The sequence below is a fragment of the Zootoca vivipara genome, chromosome 2 (assembly GCF_963506605.1).
Source record: "Zootoca vivipara chromosome 2, rZooViv1.1, whole genome shotgun sequence".
NCBI classification, from domain to species: Eukaryota; Metazoa; Chordata; class Lepidosauria; order Squamata; family Lacertidae; genus Zootoca; species Zootoca vivipara.
In genome coordinates, this window is record NC_083277.1 from 47,545,412 (window position 1) to 47,567,355 (window position 21,944).

At 41.9% G+C, this 21,944-nt stretch overlaps 1 protein-coding gene across 1 annotated transcript; it reads left to right on the forward strand.

Moving 5' to 3' along the window:
* The first annotated feature begins 254 nt into the window (after window positions 1-254).
* RAB43 (RAB43, member RAS oncogene family) lies at window positions 255-18,289 on the forward strand. Its single transcript, XM_035106267.2, has 3 exons — window positions 255-678; window positions 7,760-7,943; window positions 9,339-18,289. The coding sequence occupies exons 1-3, from the start codon at window positions 463-465 to the stop codon at window positions 9,584-9,586; spliced, it is 648 nt and encodes a 215-aa protein (XP_034962158.1). The 5' UTR covers window positions 255-462; the 3' UTR covers window positions 9,587-18,289.
* Window positions 18,290-21,944: the final 3,655 nt, after the last annotated feature.

Sequence of the window (21,944 nt, forward strand, 5' to 3'; positions counted from 1 at the left end):
TTAAGGTTCCGTACACGTGGTAGGCAAATCCTCCCGCCCGCCCTCAATATAAGGGAAGCGTCTTTCTTTTCCAGAAATATGAGGCGCGACCCCTCCCTTCGCGGCTTCGGGCTGGTATATTCCTGCGCTGCCTGCGCCGGCCCTCAGCGCGAAGTGTGAAGGCAGGTCCCCGCCCCTCGTCCCGCCTGCCGCCACCTGAGGCGACGCTCCCCTCCTTCTTGCCCGCCCTTCCTGGCAAATGCATGAGGAAGAGCTTGCGGCTCCCACGGCGCATGCCCAGTCACCCGGTCTGGCGGGGCCGGGGACGATGCTGAGGCGGTCGCAGTCGCGGCCCAGACAGGCGCTCAAGGGGAGGCGAGCTCAGCGCTAGGCCGGGCCCGGCGCCGCGGAGCTCCCCGCCGCTGTGGAGCTGAGGAGGCCAAAGGAAGCAGCGGCAAGAGGTGCCCCAGCGCCGCTGCCGCCATGCCGGGTCCCCCCACGGCAGGAGCGCCCCCCGGGCTGGACCCGGAGGAGCGCTACGACTTCCTCTTCAAGCTGGTGCTGATCGGCGACGCCAGCGTGGGCAAGACGTGCCTGGTGCAGCGCTTCAAGACTGGGGCCTTCGCCGAGAGGCAGGGCAGCACCATCGGCGTGGACTTCACCATGAAGAGCCTGGAGATCCAGGGCAAGCGGGTCAAGGTGGGGGTTGGCCCGAGTGTGAGAGGAGGGAGGGTGACAAGGGGGGGCCTGGCTGGCCCGCCCCTCGCCACGACCCCCCCCGCCCCAGTTTGCAAGGGAAGGGGCTTCTTGCTCCTCCCACTCCCACTAGCCAGGCAGGTAACAGGTGTGGGGGAAGGGGGCTTAGGTGACACCAGACCCCTCTGTCCTCCTCCTGACTTCCACACAGGTGCACTCAATTCACTGCCAACAGACTGCTGAAGGGTTTGTGTTAGAACTTTACCCTAAATGCACTATACTAATTTCAAACAAACAAACAAACTTTGGTCCCGTCCCTGGACCAAAAGGTAAGGGCATCAGGTATGGTAGCTGAGAAAGTTTGGATTGTGTGCACTTCGTGTGATAACACACATCCAGTGGTACCTTGGTTCTCGAACTTATTATGTTCCGGAATTCCATTTGGCTTCTGAAATATTCGAAAACCAAGGCACGGCTTCTGATTGGTGCAGGCGGCCCCGAAACAATAACCGACAACCACATTGGACGTTCAGCTTTCAAAGAATGTTTGAAAACCAGGACAATTCCAGGTTTTTGGCATTTGGGAACCAATGCATTTGAGAACCAAGGTACCACTGTACAGCGTTGGATGCACAATGTCATCCTTGGCCCACACTGCTGGTCGATCTAAAGAGCATACTGCAGGAATGGTTTTAATCCATTTTGTGCCAAGGATGTTTTCTCAGGCGCTTGTTGCTGTCATGTATATACAGTGAATTTTTTTAGGCCCCTTCCTGTTGTGGCAGAGGGATGCAGAGAACATTGATGCACACCACTTGGGAAACTGCCTATCTGGATGTGCCGATAGTACGGATAGTAACTCCTGTTTTGGGCAAAGTCTGATTATTTCAAAATATTTATAGATCCATTGATTGTACTAAAACCTTACAGCAGTTTACAAAAAACAACAACAATTAAAAAATCAGTAAAAATCTGTTAAAAACAACTATTTAAAACTTTTTTAAAAGAAATAAACAATAAGAGATTAAAACACATGTCAACCTTCTTATGTCTGCATTGGCTTGCCTAAATAAACATGTTTGTAGGAAGCCTCGGAAAGAGTATAGTGAAGGCACCTGTCTGCTGTGAGTAGGGAGGCAGGTCCAAAGTGTGGGTGGCTACCACAATGAAAGATCACTTTCTTACAAGTGTTGAACAAGGATTATGTGGCACTTGCAACAGTGGCAGTTCCTCAGAATGAAGCAATTGAGTGGGCATATAATATTGTAAAAAAGGATATACAATTGAAAAATGCTATGTACAAAAGTGCTCTGCAAAAAAAGTCCCCTGTGCATTTCAAACCTTATGTGTATACATAGCCTTGTATGGAAATCCCTTTGGGAATGTTGTATGCCTTTCTGCAGTTGCTTATGAATTGGAAATACTTCCAAAGTTATTTATGAGGAAGCTCCAAGATAACCTCAGTTGGAGCATTTATTACCTACCTAAAGGAAACTTCCAAAGGAACATAAACTGTTCAAAATCGCCATCACATCAGTGGCGATAATAAAATGTACAGGATATAGTACACAGTGCTCCAATTATCAGGGTGTGTTCTGTTATCACCTAGTCAACTTAGTTTTAAGCCATAAAGCTCCCAACAGTCCACGTCAAACATCTGTTGACTGCTGTTAACTACAAAGGCTTGTGCTGCAATAAGCTTTTTCTTTTATTTCTTTTTTTCTGTTGCTACACACAGACTTAGGATTCATAGCCTATGTGTTTGCTGTGTTTACATGTTAATGCTACACACACAGGGACTGGCAAGTCAGTTTAAATGTGATTTCAGCCTCGTAACCCTAAGGTTTTGTTTTTGCCTGTCTAATGTCCATTTTACATCATGCTAACACAGTACCTTTCTAAAAAATTAACATATCTTTAGGCTATTTGTGCCTCTTACGTTATTAGACCTCACAGCAAATGCCATTTCCCCCTTTTTGACTGAGGAATGGTAGCTAAAGGATCACCCTAAAAACCATTTTTGAATCTCCCTGTCCACAATGTGACATGTACAGTACCTAGAATGCACTGTGCATATAAGTAATAGGAGAGAGCCTCAGATATGTTTGGTGTTATGACTGTATCCTTTTCTTCAGCATCACACCAGGATTTTCTAAGCAGGTTTGGAAAAGTGCTTCAGATCGTGCTAAACAGGTTTAAGAATAGGCTTGCAACAAATATCAACATGCGTGTTGTGCAACTGCTTTATCATCTGACTCAGCTTTCTAAAGTGGCTTAGAAAACTGTCCAAAGTACTAGCAAAGTAAATAAAATGCTTTTCCAGATGCCATCTTGGTTTCGAAACAAATAGCAGAGCGATACTGTTTTCCCAAGGGCAAATGCTCATTACCATAAACATTGTTATGACTGTGCAGTGCAGAATGCGTCCATACCAGGATTTGAACTCAAGACACTCCTTGCACTATCAATACAACTTCATCAGATACAGCCTTGGAATATTAACTAACATTGTCAGGCTATAGTGCAGGGGTGGGGAAGCTGTGGCCCTTTAGATGTTGCTTGACTCCACTTCTTTCAACCCTAGCCAGCGTGATCAATAGTCAGGGATTATGGGAAGTGGAACCCACCAACATTTAGAGGGCCACAGCTTCCCTGCTGTGCTGTAGTATGTGTGTGAGAGAGGCGTACATGATTTCCTGATTTCCTGTGTGGTAGATGTATCTGCTTTTAAATATAGGCTATGTAAGCTGCTGGGGTGGGGGTGCAATGAAAAATGTTAGTAAACATGGTAGTTTTACTTTACCTTATGTGTTGGAAGAGGTTTATTTTTATTTTTATCTAAATATACATTTATATTTTTAGTCTCTTTTTTTTCCTTTTCCCCCAGCAAAAAGGCTGTTGGGACATTTTTCCTCTGAGACTGAAGCTTGGTCAAGTTTATATGCCAAACACACACATGAATTGCAAATATTTTCCTTCCTGGGACTCCACCTAGTACCAGGTGTCTCTCTGAAGGGCTCTTGGAGTAGAGAGCAGTGCCAGCTGAAAAGTTAAAAAAGACTTCTTACATGTGGCATAAAATAAAAATAAATTTTCTGTGATTGGCAGTTACACATTACTGTAGAAGAAACTAGATACAATACACATAGTCTGCTTTTAGATCCCACTAGTAGATGGTACACTGGTGGGGGTTTTTTTTGGCATTTTGAACTAATTTTGGATAGTCTAACATTTGAGAAATTCAAACGACATTTCAGACTTCCTTAGCAGTGTTCAGTACTTGGCTTGGTTTAAATGAGCTTTCCCATATGTGGAGCTTTGACACTCATGTTGGAGGAAGATAAAATGGGACCAATGTCTTATCTGCTTACTCCTCTCATAAAACCATTGTCAAATGAGCAGTTTTGTACAAGTTTCAAAACCTTCCATAAGCTTGAATTTGTGTTCTGAGAAAAATACTGCACGCTGCATTTACATTCTTCTTGATTACAGGGGTACCATAGTTTTATTTTGTTCAGTAAAAACTAAAGGTATTTATTTTAAGAGGTAAATCAGGATAGTGTTCTTAATTGCAGAAGACGGTGAGGATAGTTGATGTGTTAATTAACCACAATGCATTTCAGTCTCACTGAATACATGGCACGTGTAGCATCCCCCAACCTTCCAGAACAGAATGAGGGTGGGAACTGAATATGAGAGAGGGAATTGGCAAAATAGTTGGTAAAGCAAAGAAAATAACAAGGAGCAATCCACCCAACATCCCTGTTCTCCCAGGCGTCACAGTGAGGAGCAGTGCCCCCATTTGCTTTGCAGCTACTCCTGAAATCTCCCTGCCTCCCTCCTTCCCACAGCTGTTATCACCAGTATGTTTAAGCTGTGTTACTGCATGGGAAGGGCAGGTTAACTCCTCACCCCATATACATGTAGTATTAATCAAGATGGGAGTCATTTCTGTTGTCTCCCCCCACCCCATAATTGCTTTGGTGGGCAAGAGCCTGAAGGTCCTTTCTCCTGTGAGTTACTTGCCAGAATTACTGGAATTCTGACTTGCCAACTTCTATTAGCTTTGTTGGACCATCCAGCTAATGTCTCAAGACTGAGTTTGTGTATGAAACAAAAGAACTGACAAGGGATTTATCCACCCTTTGTCTGGAGACTGGTCAGTTTTGGTTCCCATTTTAGTTTCCTCTTTGGACGTTGAGTGCTAGTGGTTAGATTCAGGATATGGTTTGGGCATGCGGGAAGAGGGGTTTATATTGCTCAGCAGTGTTACAATCATTATCCAGAAGTGTGGCTGGCACTTATATTATCAATCTAGACAGCACACCAAATTACTGTGGCCTACTAGCATCTTTACAGCAGTAACTTTGTGCTTTGAACTGGGAAAGTGCAGTGTCATCATCAGAAGTACTTCCTTGAGGCAAGTTGAGAGAATACAAGACTTCTCTGCATAAGCCATTGTTTTATCAACAGATAACTGCAAAAAGCTGTTACTGTGATAGGAAGGTCAAGGAAGAAGGAGATAGCATTTGCAGATCACTGCAGCTATGGTAGTTATCAGATTGCTCCATGTTGACACTTAACTCTCATTCTATTTCACATGCATCTGGCAGGATTTCCTGATCTTGAATGCTAAAATAGATCTTTTTGTTCTACTCATGCAAATGCCTGAAGCAATACCCTGACAAGGTTGGTTAGTTTGCGGCTTGAAACTGGGTAGCTGTGTTCTTATGAACAGCAAATCATGCTGTAGGCAAACTCGGCCCTCCAGATGTTTTGAGACTATAATCCCCATCATCCCTGACTACTGGTCCTGTTAGCTAGGGAGTTGTAGTCCCAAAACAGCTGGAGGGCCGAGTTTGCCTATGCCTGCTGTAGTAGGTCCATGAAAGCAAACTACAGGGGCTGCTAGTACAACCCCAGATGCTACAAGATTTGCCCATCAAAGTCAATCAAGTGTGACCTTAGAGCATCTGTAGTTTTTGTTATTTGACCCTGAAGAGATGTCCATTCATAAATCTTCCACAAATTAGCTATATTAATTGGGCAGAAATTGAATACTTTTCAAATTAGTGTGTACTTTAGTAACTTGCTCACCTTGGCTCAGCACTTGATTTTACAACAAGGAATTAAAAAAAAATCCCATGTGTTGCTTATGCAAATATTTTGTAAGGACATTGATTTATTAATTATTTTATTAAATGAACCTTCCGTTGGGCTATCTGATATTTGTTTTGTTAAATCTAATCTTTTGTAATGTCCCTAATGCCGTTTAATGTCTAAATGAAGCTGTTGGCGGTGGTAATTGGAAGATTTGGGGTGTGGTGTCATTAGTTCTTCTCTGTAACATTTGAATCTGGAGAAACTATGCAAGCCCTGGACCAAGTCCACCAATATTGATAGTAATTGATACTATTAATTGACTGATTGATAGTAAGATGGAGACACTGTGGGTATTGTCTTACTTGGATGGGGTTGTAGTTCCACCCTGAAGCAGCAATTTTGCAGTCTGGGGGTGCAATCTACGGTATCTCTGTCACTAGAGGCCCAGTCCCTCAGTGGCTAGGAGTGCCTTTTACCAGCTTCAGTTGGTAAGACAGCTATATCCGTTTCAGAACCAGGGTACCTTGACCACTGTCATTCATTTGCTGGCAACCTCCAGATTGGATTACTGCAATGTGCTCTATATGGGGCTGCCCTCAAGGCTTGCCAAGAAGCTGCTGCAGCTTGTGCAAAATTAGACAACTTCACTGTTCACTGGGACAGAATATTCCCATCCTATTGCTCTACTCTTGAACAAATTGCATTAGCTTGTAATTAGCTACCAGCCTAAGTTTAAGGTGCTGGTACTGGTGTACAAAAACCCTATACAGCTTGTAAGCAGGTTACCTAAAATATTATTACAAGAAAGGAGATTCCAACTAGACTTCAGAAATAACATTTTGGCAGTATTTTGACAGTGGAATGGATTTGCTCAAGGGGTGGTGGACTCTCCTTTATTGGATGTTTTTAAGCAGATGTTGGATGGGCATCTGTCATGGATGTGTTAGTTGAGATTCCTGCATTGCAGGGGGGTTGGACTAGATGACCCTTGGGGATCCTTCCAACTCTACAACTCTAATCTGTTCAGATAGAATGACAGCCCAGAGTTTGAAAACACAGTGGCAGATTGAAATGAGATTTCTGATCTGTAGACATGGTCCACATATACCCATTTCTCCTCTCAAGTTTAAATTTTTTATTAAAACAAAAAAGAAATGTACACTCCTGTAGTAAATATCTCTCCCCCCCCCCGCCCGGTTGAGATAAGGCATGTTGTTGTTTAGTCGTTTAGTCGTGTCCGACTCTTCGTGACCCTATGGACCATAGCACGCCAGGCACTCCTGTCTTCCACTGCCTCCCGCAGTTTGGTCAAACTCATGTTCGTAGCTTTGAGAACACTGTCCAGCCATCTCGTCCTCTGTCGTCCCCTTCTCCTAGTGCCCTCCATCTTTCCCAACATCAAGGTCTTTTCCAAGGATTCTTCTCTTCTCATGAGGTGGCCAAAGTATTGGAGCCTCAGCTTCACGATCTGTCCTTCCAGTGAGCACTCAGGGCTGATTTCCTTAAGAATGGATAGGTTTGATCTTCTTGCAGTCCATGGGACTCTCAAGAGTCTCCTCCAGCACCATAATTCAAAAGCATCAATTCTTCGGCGATCAGCCTTCTTTATGGTCCAGCTCTCACTTCCATACATCACTACTGGGAAAACCATAGCTTTAACTATACGGACCTTTGTAGGCAAGGTGATGTCTCTGCTTTTTAAGATGCTGTCTAGGTTTGTCATTGCTTTTCTCCCAAGAAGCAGGTGTCTTTTAATTTCGTGACTGCTGTCACCATCTGCAGTGATCAAGGAGCCCAAGAAAGTAAAATCTCTCACTGCCTCCATTTCTTCCCCTTCTATTTGCCAGGAGGTGATGGGACCAGTGGCCATGATCTTGTTTTTTTTTTTTTGATGTTGAGCTTCAGACCATATTTTGCATATCGCCTGAGAAATACAATCAATATATTGTAAGACCTGGCAACTTCTTTATTTATTTTTTAGTTGCAGATCTGGGACACAGCTGGTCAAGAACGGTTTCGGACCATCACCCAGAGTTACTATCGAAGTGCCAATGGAGCTATTCTAGCCTATGACATCAGCAAGAGAGGCTCTTTCCAGTCTATTCCTCGCTGGATCGAGGATGTGAGAAAGTATGCAGGTTCCAACATAGTACAGTTGCTGATTGGTGAGTGTGGGGTATATTTTGGAATGAGCTAGAAATACAAATTGCTATGCCTCTACTTCATAGGACAACCGCAGCCAGTACAGAGACATTTTCTTTATTTCCTGGATATCTTGGAGATGAAGAGACATTTATTCTGAGAGTTTGGAAAGCTTTGGCTTTTGGTTCCTACTGCAGTTCACATTTCCACATCATGCATTTTTGTTTGCTTTTGGGAAAAGCTGGTTTAGGATTCTATAGCCTTTATGCTTTTTCAAATTCAAAAATATATTTTAAAATACTAGGAATTATTTGAGCAAAGCACTATTGTGCCTTCAGCTCCTCTGGGATTTGACTCTTATAGTTTATAATATATGGTAAAGCTCCAACATACTTTAAGCCAGTGCTGTTTTTCTAGAAAAAGAGGAACTCACCTTTGTTCTCTTATAATGGCAATGGCGCCCACCTGAGGGGGGGGGAAGCCCTGCTTTAAACTGAATAGCATAAACAACTTCTGAAATCAGATGTATTCTAAATGATATGTTACTGGGCTAGTACGATAGCTTATGTCCAAGATGCCAAATGTACTTTGTTAAGGATATATTTTACTCTTCATTGCAGTTTATATATACAATGTTTGTCTAGAACTGGCACTGTAGGTAGACATTCAGAATCAAATTACTTCCAGAGATAAAAGCTGTATTTAAACCACAGTTTAATGTTACATCCTTGGTGGTGAATCTCAACTACAGATTGTTTGAAACAAGCCAGTTTCATGGTTTGAAACTGGCTTGTTTCCACCTTCTCCAGTTAAGATTCACCACTGTTAGCTGGCTTTGGATGACATGATAAGCTGCAGTTAATAAAAAATGGAAGCGAAAGCTTTCAGTCTTACCCTTGTGGCTGCGCCAGAGGAGGGAATTGGGGAATGCATGAGCCTGGTTGGAGGTTAGACATTCCAATCAAGACAAACCATGGTTTATTGCGATGTCCAAACACCGCCAATGAAATACAGAATAAGGAATATGAAGTTATAACCTTTAATTAGGCAAAGCACGGTAACTATGTTGAAGGTGAATGCTTTCTAAGCATCAAAACAGGATAAAATTAAATTTAAAATCCACAATCCAGAGTGCAAAATGTTATAAACCTATAGTGGCTCGGATTTCTTCGTCCTTCCTCCACAGACTTTCTATCAGCTTCTGCTTTCACCTGCTCTTTCTCATCTCCAAGATGTAAGTGGCATCTCATCTCCAGCCTACTTCCTTCACCTGTGCGATCCTGCTGCTTTCCAAGCACCTTTCCACGAGTCACTGCTATTGTGTCTCTCCCCTCCCTCCCATGGCTGAACACTTTCCCTGACCGTAGGAGATGCATTTACAAAATTAATCTGTAAACAATTCCACTTTCTCCCGCCAGGAAACAAGTCTGACCTAAGTGACCGTCGGGAGGTTCAGCTAGAGGAAGCTCAGAGTCTGGCTGAGCACTATGACATCACCTGTGCCATAGAGACTTCTGCAAAGGACTCCAGCAACGTGGAGGAGGCTTTTGTAAAGATGGCAACAGAGTTAATGATGAGGCATGGAGGCCCCATGTTCAGTGAGCAAAACACAGACAGCATCAAACTTGACAGCAAGGATGTGGAAGGATGGGGGTGTGGCTGCTGATGCAGGTTATGTTATCTCTAACTTTTACTGGAATTACGAGGGTACCTTCCCTTCCCTTACAATTACACACACACACTCTGCTGCATAACAAAGCAGCAGTATCCTTTTCCTGCAAGCCCAATATTTTTGTAAGGTTAGACATTAACATTTGCAGGATAATTTTAAATATGAAGGGGCTTTCTTTTGTAGATCTAAAAGTTAGCCTTCCACAGCAGTTACTCTGTAGCAGTTTCTACCACATTCTTTTCAGAGGAACTTGTGCAATTTGAAAGTTAAGTTGCACAGAAGGAAGCCACTGGGATCCCTTTGTATGAAATTGTCTGAACAAGAAATTACTGTGTTACCTGTTGTAAATCCCTGTACCATGGGAGCTTGTACAGAAGATGACACTTCTGCTTTTAGGTCAGTGAGTCTTAACACTGCCTCTGTTTTTAAACTCTCAGCATTCCAAGAAACAAATAATCAGAAACCACACAGTGTCATTCAGTTTCTCTGCAGGGACGTTTCAAGTATGAAATACTTGAAAGTTTCCTATATAGGACAAATCAGCTAACATTTGTTCAAAATGAGGAACCTCAATAGAAGATAGGTTTTTCTAGACATTAAATGTAGCATGTGGCGAGGGTTGATTAATGCTGCTGGTGCAAAGCTAGCTGGACAAGATTTTTGTATCACATTTTTCAGACAAGTAGAGAAACCAGTATGAGCAGAACTGAACTGAACACATGGGTCACTAATTTATTTTCTTTATTTCCATCTTGGAAGACTTGATCCTAAAAACATTTCATTGAATGGAAGTCCTACTGATTTCAACAGAACCTTCTTGGAGCGTAAATGCCTTTGAAAATTCATCAGGCTCACTTCCGAGTAAATAGGCTTAGGATTGTAATTTCAATATTAAGGTTTGTTCATCATATATTTTGCACATTTTATAGCCCCCTTCTTGAAGATAATATCGTGTACCTCTAATATTCAGTGTTATTATTTTCATTTAAAATTCATATTCAGTACCTATGAAAAGAAGATAATGTTTTTGTTTTTTTTACCCTTTGCTTCTTTAATTGCTGCAGTGCATCAAATCATTTTTATTGAAGCTTAGTTTCAGTTACACATGCTGATCATTAATGTTGTTCCTGGAGTATTTTTTCCATAGGATGTCATCCAGCTAGAGCTTCTTCCTGTTTAACTTTAGATATTAAATTTGTGGAGGAAATTGCAAGTAATGTTTTATTTTTTGTGCCATGAAATCAGCTCCTCGTGAAGATTGTCTGGGCCAGTTTTGTTAAGAAATTGATAAGTGTCTATAAACTGCACAGTCAGGTATAGGTGATCCCTGCTAATTTTCTTTAAATGTCCACCCATGTTATGGAGCCCCTATAAATCATGAAGCAATTGCTCTCATGTCATAAATTGGCTCAGGAACTCCTAATATGGGACACATTTTGTGGTTAAATAATTGAGCCTGTTCTCTTGTGGATCCCCCCCTGCCCCTGCCACTATTAGTTAATGCCACAGCACCTTCTTTTAAATTGTATCTTCTCATTTCTGTAAGAGGAAAAAAATCTCTTTTTTTGTAGGTCTGCAATGTATTAATGAAACTATGTGACTGTTTCTGCGCAGCACATTTAATTTACGGAGAGTTTATGTTCATCTCAGGTTAAAGTTATGCCTGCAGTTTAGATGTGCAGATGTTGCCCACATTTTTTCTCTTTTTAGCACCTTAAAACTAAAATAGGATGAATAACGGATTGAAACCAGAGAAAAAATGCACCAAAGGGGGCTAAAGGAAGCTGACTTTCCCACTTGCAGAAGGTGTCTCCACCTGATTTTCAGGGATCTCCTCTCAGCTATCCCCACTCCCACCCCCATGATACATCCCACTCCATACAATAGGGGCTGGGGGGCTGTCAGAAGAAAGAGGCATAGCTGCCAAGTTCTCCCTTTTTTTAAGGGAAATTCCCTTATGCTGAATAGGCTTCCTCGCGAGAAAAGGGAAAACTTGGCAGCTATGGAAAGAGGGGCTAGAAAGTAAATTTTTCTTTGGATTCAACTCCAAAGTATCTGCAGGCTGTTAAGCCAACTTTTCAGTGCTTAATGCATTGTACCTATTAAAGGGCCTTCAGTTCAGAGCAAAGTCTCTGAAAAGCAGGTCCTTGCACCTGGACACTCAGAAGTCCCTGATTTGTGTTAGGAAAATGGATATTGTAAATTCAGATTATAATTCAAAAACATCAATTTATGATTATTTCAATTAGCATTAAAGAAGAAGAAGAATCTTGGATCATTTTTAGAAATTGATATGATTAATCAGAAAATCCACCCATATCTATATAAAAAAGGGCATCTTCTGTCTGTTTTGGTTTTTGTCATACAAAGTAACTGACTGTAAAATTTGTTTAATTAAAAAACTCATCCCACTTTTTCCGATCAAAAATTAACCCAAAATGGGTTCTGTTGTGTTTCTGCTTGTAGCTTTGAGAGCAGTGGCTTTGATTTCAAGTGTGTTAGATATAATAAATAAAGAGGCCTTACTTTCTGTTAGGGATAGTTTTCACAACTACGTTTTACATAGAAATGCAGTGTGAGGTGTAACAGAGAAGTTTTGCTTCTAAATAGGACTTCATACCAGGAGACGTCAGGTCCACTGCATCCAGAAATTTAAAAAGCTCTGACTGCCCAGCAGTAACTAATCACTGTATTTTGGAGTTACAGAAAACTCCAGTGATTACCTTAACTAATTGTTGGTATCAAACAAATGTTTCTACACTGTGAGTACAGTCCTCCAGGCACTTTGGTTGCATAATTTAAATGACTGGAAGCTGATTAGCAACTGTGCCTAGTGGACTTGGATCCATCCCCCTTAGGCCAAGCCCTAAACTGATGTGCCTGTGTTGTGCAGGAAAGTTTACATCATAGCCAGGTCTCAATCAACTGAGGGCTGTAAGGGTCTCCTCCAGCTAACTCTTTGATGAACTGATGCCATTACAGCTTTAGGATCACTTTGGATGGATTCTGACATGATGGTGCTCCCATGATGATGACGATGGTGATTTTAGAAATTGATCCTTAAATCTACATTCTGGGTGTGATCTATATAAGATTTCCAGGATTTAAGTGAACAGGATCCTGTTGGACTCTGCTCACAAGATTGTAGTCACAAGCTCCCAGTTCAAGACATTTTTCTGGGACCACCAAATGTTTCAGAATTGACCTGCTCCCTCCGATCTATGCACATTTTATAGCAAGTATGTTGAGAATACACAGAACTCAGCTGTTAGTGTTGTCTGACATTTTATATTCTGATGTAGCCTGAGAGTGAAAGAACAGAATACAATGGATACTTTTCCAAATTGGGTTCCATGTGAGCCTCCTCTTGTAGCCCTTGAATAGCCCTGAGTTTGCTACAAGTTGAGTTTTTTTTTCAGGCCAGTCATACAGATAAGATTGTACTGTAGCTCACCAAACATTGTGAAGGGACTGGCTTTTGTTACAAACAAATGCTTGTTGTTTCCTCACTAACATAGGTAAATTTGAGACCTAACTTTAAAGAGTAATACGAACCTATCTCGTATTTACAGAGTGTTCTGACACCCTTTGGAGCCAGTGCCTAGTAAAAGGGCATCAGCTGTTAACAGAATAGTGCAAGCAACTGGCAGCTGCCCAAGCCACCTGTATCACTGTGGATCTGTGTGTGCTTGCAAGTGTTTCATTGAAAAAGTGGTAATGAGGTTGCAGCAGATGGGATGGCTAAGCAGCTACTCTTTGTGTGTGATCCCTCCCTTCCTAGAGTGCTTAAACCTGATGCCCTACCAGGAGATGGAGTTGGTGGCAATGATTACTTGGGGATTGGTGAATGTGTAATAGGGGCTTATCTGTGGTTGGGAAGGTGGGAACAGAGATGCATCCATATATAGAGACAACAATGACCTTGTCTTGTACTCAAGTGGCATGTAGTGCTGCTTGTCCTAGGGATCTCCTGTGGAAGATGGCAGAATGTACTGCAAGGTAGAATTCAGGATTGTATCTCTAGACCATTTGGTCTGGTCTTTTAATGGGGGAACTTGGTGAGAAAACATTTGGAGCTGTCTCTTATCACTGGAAAGAAACTAAGCACTTTGTTTTTCCTCAGTCTTTTTAGTACAGTCAAACCTCGGTTTACGTCTACCTCGGCGAGCAACCGCTTCAGTGAGCGACTGCCGCGGACTCGGAAGTGTTTACATCCGGGTTCCGCGGCGTTGGATGCGCAGATGCGATCTGCGCAGCGTGCACAGAAGTGCTCTATCGGCGCTTTGCGCACGCACAGAAGCGTGCCTTCGGCGAGCAACCGCTTCGGCGAGCAATCGCATCCGCGGAATGGATTGCGGTCGCAAAGCGAGGTACCATTGTACAACCAATAGCTCGTTCCCACAAGTTTATTGTGTAGGAAATCTTTAAATCAGGCAGAAAAATGCATCTCTCAAAAGAAGCTTTCCAGTACAATATAGAAAGAATCACCCATCTTGGACACTGGGAAACAAGAATTCTTTGCTACAAATTAATGCATTTTTCTGCCTAGGATTTCTTTTCTTTCCCTCAAGACTCAGGTCTAAGTCACATTTTACTTTAGCAGTGGCAGTGGAGGGGCAGTCCTCTAGTTGTTTTGCCACTGGCCCAGATCATGGGCATTGGCCCTCAACCACCATGCAAATGATCTCTGGAGTTTGTCTGGCTCAGTCAGAGGTTATATAAAAATACATTGCAAATTGCTTTGCCTAAATCCAGTTTTTTCTTTCAAAATATTGTACAACTTCCTTAGATGAATGAAGTTGTCTTGTATCATTCAACATTGCTACATCAGAATAAAACACACTTTCATGCTAAAGACACAAAACAATAGAAGAGGGAAATGATTTGCCAAAATCAGTTTAGCATAGAATGTAGATGCATAGGTAGATTTCACATATATCGCTAGAAGAAGCACATAGAGCACACACAAGATTCTGATGCTGATACTAAATAGATAATCATTTGTACTAAAGACAATTCTCAATTAGAGTTTGGGTGCTTCAGATGTGCCACATTTGTTACACAGAAAGCATGTTTTGTGGCATATTTTCTGCACAAAAAATGCTGTTACTAAACCTGCCTGGCCAGTTAAGCACATATGTACCTTTCACAATTGATGGCACCAGACATGCATTTTACCATTTATAATTGGATTCTTTTTGTAGCAGAGCATTTTAAAAATAAAGTACAAACACTTACTAAAATAGAGTTCTATTTGTGTCCAAATTAACTTGGAAGTCTTTCATTAGAAGTGAGTACATTAAATCTTGCATTAGAAGTGAGTAAATGTGTGATTATTTGGTCTGTGAGTAGAGTTTATGGCCTAAATCTTTGAAAACTGTTTCCTGGTAGTTGGAACATAATCTAGACCTTTTAAAGAGTAGCTCATAGTTTTGAAAACTTTTCTGTTTATAGCAATAGCTATCAGCCTTAAAATACTGTTATTTGTAGTTGTTTTTTTCCTTTACTGGCTTGCAAGATTAAATATGAATTTTGCTATACAACAAGGAAAATATAGCTTATAAGTACTATGGATTTCACCACTTTTATAAGGATAGTACTTGTCCACAAAAATATTTTCCAAATGGCATAGCTTTTTTTTTTTTTGATGCCCGCCTTACCAACCTATTGGCAATTTCCATCTTAATGCATAATCTATGCAAATATTTGTTAATCTAAGATGTGAATTTAGTACAGTGCCTTCCTTTTGTGTTTTTTCAAAACATCTGAAATTAGGTAATGTTGGACCATATATATAGATATTTGCACCTAGTTATGTTTATCATTGACCCAGTACGAGATTGGATTATTCTTTATTAGACACAAAGGTCTTCAAGTGACTTACAATACATTTAAAAGTAAAAGGCCAGATTCAACTAACTGGTCCCACCAGTGGAAGCCCACAAAAGGGCTTTCCCCTCTCTCCTCCTCCCTGTGCCCTCTCAATTTGCCCTGTGGGGGTTGGGAGAACCCCCAGGACAGTGTATGAGGAGAGAAGAGGGGAAATTGTTCCACTGGGCAAGCAGAAATGCTTGTGCTGACAAACATTTGTACTTGTGCGCTAACAGAATGTATGTGGGAGCAAATATCGGCCACCATAGTAGGTAATACAGCACACATACAATCAATCATGCAGCCAGAGTGACTTTGTATATTACCTAAAAGTGTAGGAAGAGACGTCACACTTTTTGCTCTTTTCACTAACTCTGTAATTTTGAAGGAGTAACTCGTACATTTCTCATGGAAAGAGGAGGTGGAGGAATTGGCAGAGCTGTTCCTACTTTCTCTTCCATTCTATTCTCTTTTTCAAATGTGCAAAGTCACCCTGGTAGTCTAAATAAATACAATCTTTGCTTCAGAACAAAATGGTGAGTCATACTAGACAAAGCACCAGTTTCTCTGAATCCTCTTTCCCTACTTTAAAAACCGATCATCCAGGCAGCAACAGCAGAAGAAAATGCCTTCTGCCTTGCTCTCACATCTGTGTTTGCTTTGCTTTCCTTCCCTCTTCCTGCTCCTCCCTGACATTTTCCTGGGCCTGTTACGGTCATGGCTCTGCTTTGCACTTTTATTCTCAACTTTTAAAATAAACAGGGAGGTGGCGGCATCAGAATTAAGGACTTGGTGACAGCAACTTTTGAATTGCTCAGATGGGCAGAGCTGTCAGAAGTGTGGAAAACCTGGAACCTGAGAAGTGTAAGGAAATCATGCTGGGTATTATGGGTGTGATTTAGTGGATGAAAACTTTCCCCTTGGTCCCAAATTTGGGTACCAGGAAATACCATGGGAATGGGACCTCTCTGTATTTAGGACCAGTGTGTAAGCTCTCTACCTCACTGCACGGCAATCCTGAATCCCTTCTAATTTGTACAACTAGGAAAGAAATTTACAGGGTATAGTAAATAGACAATCTGGAATGGTTTGATACTATGGTTGCCTATGGTGCTTACACACTACCTTAGCTGCTTTGATTGTATTTTGAGAAAATAAAAAGTGCATGAGTGAGACACGTGCATGCTCTTAATATATTGCTGTTGGTCACAGTCCTCTTATTGTGATGCTAATAATTTTGCAGTTTATAAAATCTGGTTGTTTGTACTGTGGTATACAAAACTGTAAGGAAGTTTTTGTTTTTAAGCACTCTGCCTGGCGCGGGGGGGGGGGGGGCGGGGAGCGGATGTTTGAGAGTTTCTCAAGCTTTAGAGAACTATTCCCTACCTTCCCAAAATTTTAGATCTCACAAGAAAGACCTGCATGCATGTCCAGCCTTCCATACACAGTTTTACTTAATTGGTACCCACGTGCAAATTAGCTCAATTGTGCAACTGCATTGTGATGTGTGTTCTCCAGTCCCCATCCACAGTGATACAGGAGATGTAATAGAAGAACATAGTGGCCCTAATCTGGAGCCTTGCCTAAGATTACAATCCTACACATGTGCACTGGGGAATAAGTACCATAGAAATCCATTGGCCCTACTAAGTATACATGATTTGGATTGTTTTTATAGCCAGGGTAAAATAAGTTATATGTATTGGGCCACAGCTCTTTAAGTCCTGCTGAGATTAATGGGATTTAAGGACAACTTCTTCTGTACCGAAATTGCATATCTTTATGAGAATCAGTAGTTTGATGTGAGCAGGTTAATCCAAATACTATCTCTAGTTCAATTTCCGTACACCAACTAAAATAACTTACAATGATTTGGGCAGTAGTAGGGAAGAACAAGTTAACCTTTATCTTTCTCCCATCTCTGCTCAGAAGCTTGCCCTTCCTGCAGCTGTTTGCCCATCTATGGGGGCAGATACAGAGTTGTGTCAGTACCTATTAAGTGCAGCGAAATTTGTCTTGTGTGTGTGCTATCACACTTAGTTGCTTTTGGCAACTAAACCTGACCATCAGGTCATAGTCTGATGGTAGAATCTGTAGAAAGATAGCACAAGGCTATAAATTCAGGTATTGGGGATGGGGATGGAAATGCAAGTCTGCGATTGTGGTGTTGGCACAGTCTGGAATGTGATAGAGATAATGCCAGCACTACTTTTGAAAGTGGTTTTTAGGGAAATATTTAGTGATGAATACTGACACGTTCTTTGGAGGTTCCTCATGTGCTCTGTGTTGTCAGTGGCATTTCCTATTCTGTAATAGTGCCTCAGATGTTGGTTGTGTGGTTAAAAAAATAAATCTCATGTCCCAGGGACATGCAGCTTCCACTAGCCATAAAAAGGCCTGGCTTACATACATAGTGGGGAGAAAGTTCTGATTCATATTGAATTCATTCACTTCATTCCAAAAAGGACTTTAAAAGGTTTGAAGAACTCCGGTGTAAACTGAAGTGTTCTGCATTTTTAAAGAAGTTTTATTGCTTGTAATAATCAAGGTTTCTGGGAACAGGCCTAGAGCCCATCTTTCTGATCACCGGCAACTGTCTTGCTTTTCCTAGCACAATGTTTACCAGGTGGGGTGGAATGCAAGATGGCAAGGGAACAAAGCTTGCGTACAATAGTCAATTTTGACGTTTTATTGTCACCTATTTATGAATTTATAAAATAAAGAAGTTTATTTTTAAAAACTATGAAACCTACTTTTTTGTAAATTTTAGCAAAGTCTGTAGCAAATGCATTGTAATGTGTATAATAAAAATGAGCATTTGGCTAATTTGTGTGTGTGTGTTTTCATTAACTGCATATAACCACAGTGTCACCGTTCACTCAACACCTAAAGCAAAATAGGTATTGAACAGAAACCGCAGATTTGCTCCCCCTCCCCCAGAAAAGTAGTTTTCTCAATTTTCACCCCAACTTTAAGCTCACCAGGAGATCTCCAGAAGGAGCTTAAATGGAGATATTGTAAATGCAGTGCAGCTGTTGACACTTCTGTACCTCTTTGGCACACAGGGTTCAAGCTTCTTTGAACTGAAACGTTCTCTTTCCATTGGCTTGGCTGAATAGTCCAACGACTTAACCCTATTTTACATCTGTAACAGAGAAGTGGAAATGAGATGGTAGAAAGGACTGTGCTACTTCATTGTAAGGAACTGTTCGTATTTTTTAAGACTTAAGAACCTTCTCCTCAAGGTGCTACATTTTGGAAGGGGGACACCCCACAATTGTAACCTGAGTGCTGAGTGCTCATTCTTCAGCAGGTGTAGATCAGATTTTAAGGGCAATTGGGAAAAGGAGTGAATAAAACACGGTAAGTGTGTTGGTCAGAATGTGACTGAGTGTGCATATGTATGTACATCTGTTCAAAAGTCCACTTGGTCCTTGCAAAGTTGGCTGGACTCAATAATCTAGACATGCAGGAGAGTCATAGATGTGGGTTTTGTATTTTTTATAAATAAATCAAACAACCAACCAACCAACCGTGCAAGGGCCAAGTAGAATTTTGAACAAATGGGGCAGTTATACTGTTCTGTTGAGATTGAGAAGCCAGTATTGAGATTGAGAAGCCAGAGAAGAAGAGCAACTTTTAAAATCTGAGAAGTTGGCCTGTCCACAGCTGCTGAAACCTAAAAGTGTGTACCTACAGTTGGATATAAATTCGCATGGCTTGGCATTTGAGTTGTGCTGTTTTTTTGGAGCAGGGCCCATTTTTGTAGATCTGCAGGAAATTATTATTGGAAACAACGTGATTCCCAGAGTCCAAACGTCCCTGCATCTGAAGCTAGATTGCTATAGCTACAGTGGAAGCAGGCTTTACTATGGCTCAGCTGCTTGCCACATTCATAGTCAGCTGCCACCTCCAAGCATAAATTAAGCAGATGGTTATCATTGTATTCAGAACAGGTCAACAGCAAGATTCTCTCACAATTTCATTGTTCAAAAAAACAGCAAGCATCCAAAATATGCTAAAGAAGAGAAGGTCTAGGAACTGTTCCGTTATCTACTATGTATTTTGGAAAGTGGTTTATCTGTTTTCTATACGACTGGACACCTCTTGAAATATAACCAAACTCGACACAAGGATTCCCAAAGTGGGGGTGGCAGTCCTTGTCAGAATTTAGATGCTGGATGCCATTTTGAATCAAGACAGTGTACCAAAACATCACTTTGGTGTGACTTTGCCCATTTTTTAGCATGAGTTTGGCTACCTCATGAGCTAATGTTGCCAAACTCGGCAAAAGGGTTTTTGGCATGGGTTGTCGATGGTTGGGTGCCAGACACCATTTTGAATCAAGATGACAGACGGAAATGTGACTTGGGGTTAGCTATGCCTATTTATTGGTCATCTCCTGAGATACTACCACCAAACATGGCATGAAGGTTCTCAAGGTGAGGGTCTTCATTATTGTTTGGGTGCCGATGTCATTTTGATTCAAGATGGTGGACCAAGATGTGACTTTGCTTGATTTTTGGCATGACTCACAAATTACACTATCCATTTTAAAATCATGATATATTTTGATTTCCAAAAATTCCCAGACATTGCTGGGCACTCCCTCCTAGTAACCTCATAATGAAAGTCCTGCTGTCTCAGACCAAGAATCCATCTAGTCAAGCATTTTGCTTCCCACAGAGGCTCCCCAAAACAGCCGGATGGCATTAGTACTTTCTCACCCTTCAGCAACTGGTATTTACTGGCATACTACATCTGACTCTGAAAGGTCAGTCTTGTCTTTGCAGGTTTCATTTGTCAATAGTGATTAATCACAAACAGAATGTTACAGTGTGGAATTTCCTTGTCCAGAGTGCCAGCTACCTATGCCCTTTTCTAGGACACACATTCTCTCCCCTGCCCCTTCATTCTTTTATTTCCCTCAACGGATTTGGCATTCTGTCAGCACTGAGCTATTTGTATTTCACTAAAGCGGGGGTTGCTACCCTTTGGGGGCATCTGCTCATATTTACAAATAAGAAACGTGTAGGCAACACACAATCACACTTTGCAACCATTGGCCAAAGTGCAGCTTGGGGGAGCCGGCTGGTGCCAGGGAAGGCCCATGGGCACCATGTTGGTGACACCTGTTCTAAAACCTCAGAATTCTTGACCATATCAATATCGCATTGTTTCTCGGTTTGGGTACAGTCCTGCTGGCACCAACTCGGTGTGCTATCAGGAAGAACTTTCTGCCAGTAAGAGCTGTTCAACAGTGAAACGGTCTCCCTCATGAGGTTGTGGACTCTCCTTGGAGGTTTATAAGCAGATGTTAGATGGCCATTTGTCATGGATGCTTTAGTTGAGAAACCAATGTCCCCACTGTGGAAGGACGTGTGGATCCAGAATTGGCCTCCACAGTCACTTACACATTGTTAAAACCGTGTTTATGGAAGACAATCTTACTCTGCTACGAGTGATCGCCAAAGAAGAAGAAAAGAAGTTGAGATTCCTGCATTGCAGGGGGTTGGACTAGATGACCCTTGGGTTCCCTTCCAACTCTGATTCTATGATGTGTTTCATCACATCACATCTAAGCTAGGGACACGTGGCAGTACCCCAGATTAAGGCTCCAAGATTTCCAAAACTACTATCTTCAATCATATATTCCCAAGTACCCAACAAAAACCCCATTGAAACAAAAAGCGGCCATCAGCTTCTCATGAACTTGCGGGCATTGGACTCTTTCAATTAGGAATAAATGCAACAGAATGTGGGCATTAGGAAATAGCTGCATCTTTCATTCGATATACCTCAAATCTGTGTGATGCTTACATCTAGTGAGAGAAGTGGATGCCATGAATCAGTTTGGTGTCACCCTATAAAGGGCAGAGTATAATGAAGGGAGAATGATTTGGAGAACATGGCTGATTTCTGTCAGCAATTGCTGGGACGACAGTGAAACTTCCTAGTCCTCCTGGGACCATATTGCCCTTCTGTTGCTTCAACTTTCCACTCACTGAGCTGAATATGAATGACACTTGTTAAGAAATCAGTTCTGGATGTTGTTCTGTTGGTGCTGTTGTTCATATTTTGTCATGTCCTCGGTGGAGCATGGTAATAAAAGCCAAACGCAACGTACAATACAGTGCAGCTCTATACTAGCAGAACCAAAGTGATAATTAAATACTGTATGGCATAAAGTTCTGTTTGCTTGCAGTATGAACAGCTGTTAGACAAGCTGTTTTGCTCTACTGCCCTCTAATGGATAATGGAGGGAATAACTAGCATATTTGTCTCTTCCACTCTCAAGATCTTAAATCAGGCTTCCCCAATTAAGGCCTGGGGTCCGGATGTGGCCCGCGAGGCTCTTTTATGCGGCCCCCAGCGACCCCCCACTGCCACCGCCTGCTCTTAACGGTGTGGTGCGGCACGGCTGCCCACTTCCGGGTTGCCATAGTGTCAGAAATAGCTTGTGCGCATGCGCAAGCATCAT

Bases quoted from the DNA above. Each gene is read 5' to 3' on its own strand.
- RAB43 (XM_035106267.2), top strand. From the start codon at position 463: ATGCCGGGTCCCCCCACGGCAGGAGCGCCCCCCGGGCTGGACCCGGAG. The intron at 679-7,759 runs GTGGGGGTTGGC...TTTATTTTTTAG, and splicing joins TCCAGGGCAAGCGGGTCAAG to TTGCAGATCTGGGACACAGC. The intron at 7,944-9,338 runs GTGAGTGTGGGG...TTCTCCCGCCAG, and splicing joins CATAGTACAGTTGCTGATTG to GAAACAAGTCTGACCTAAGT.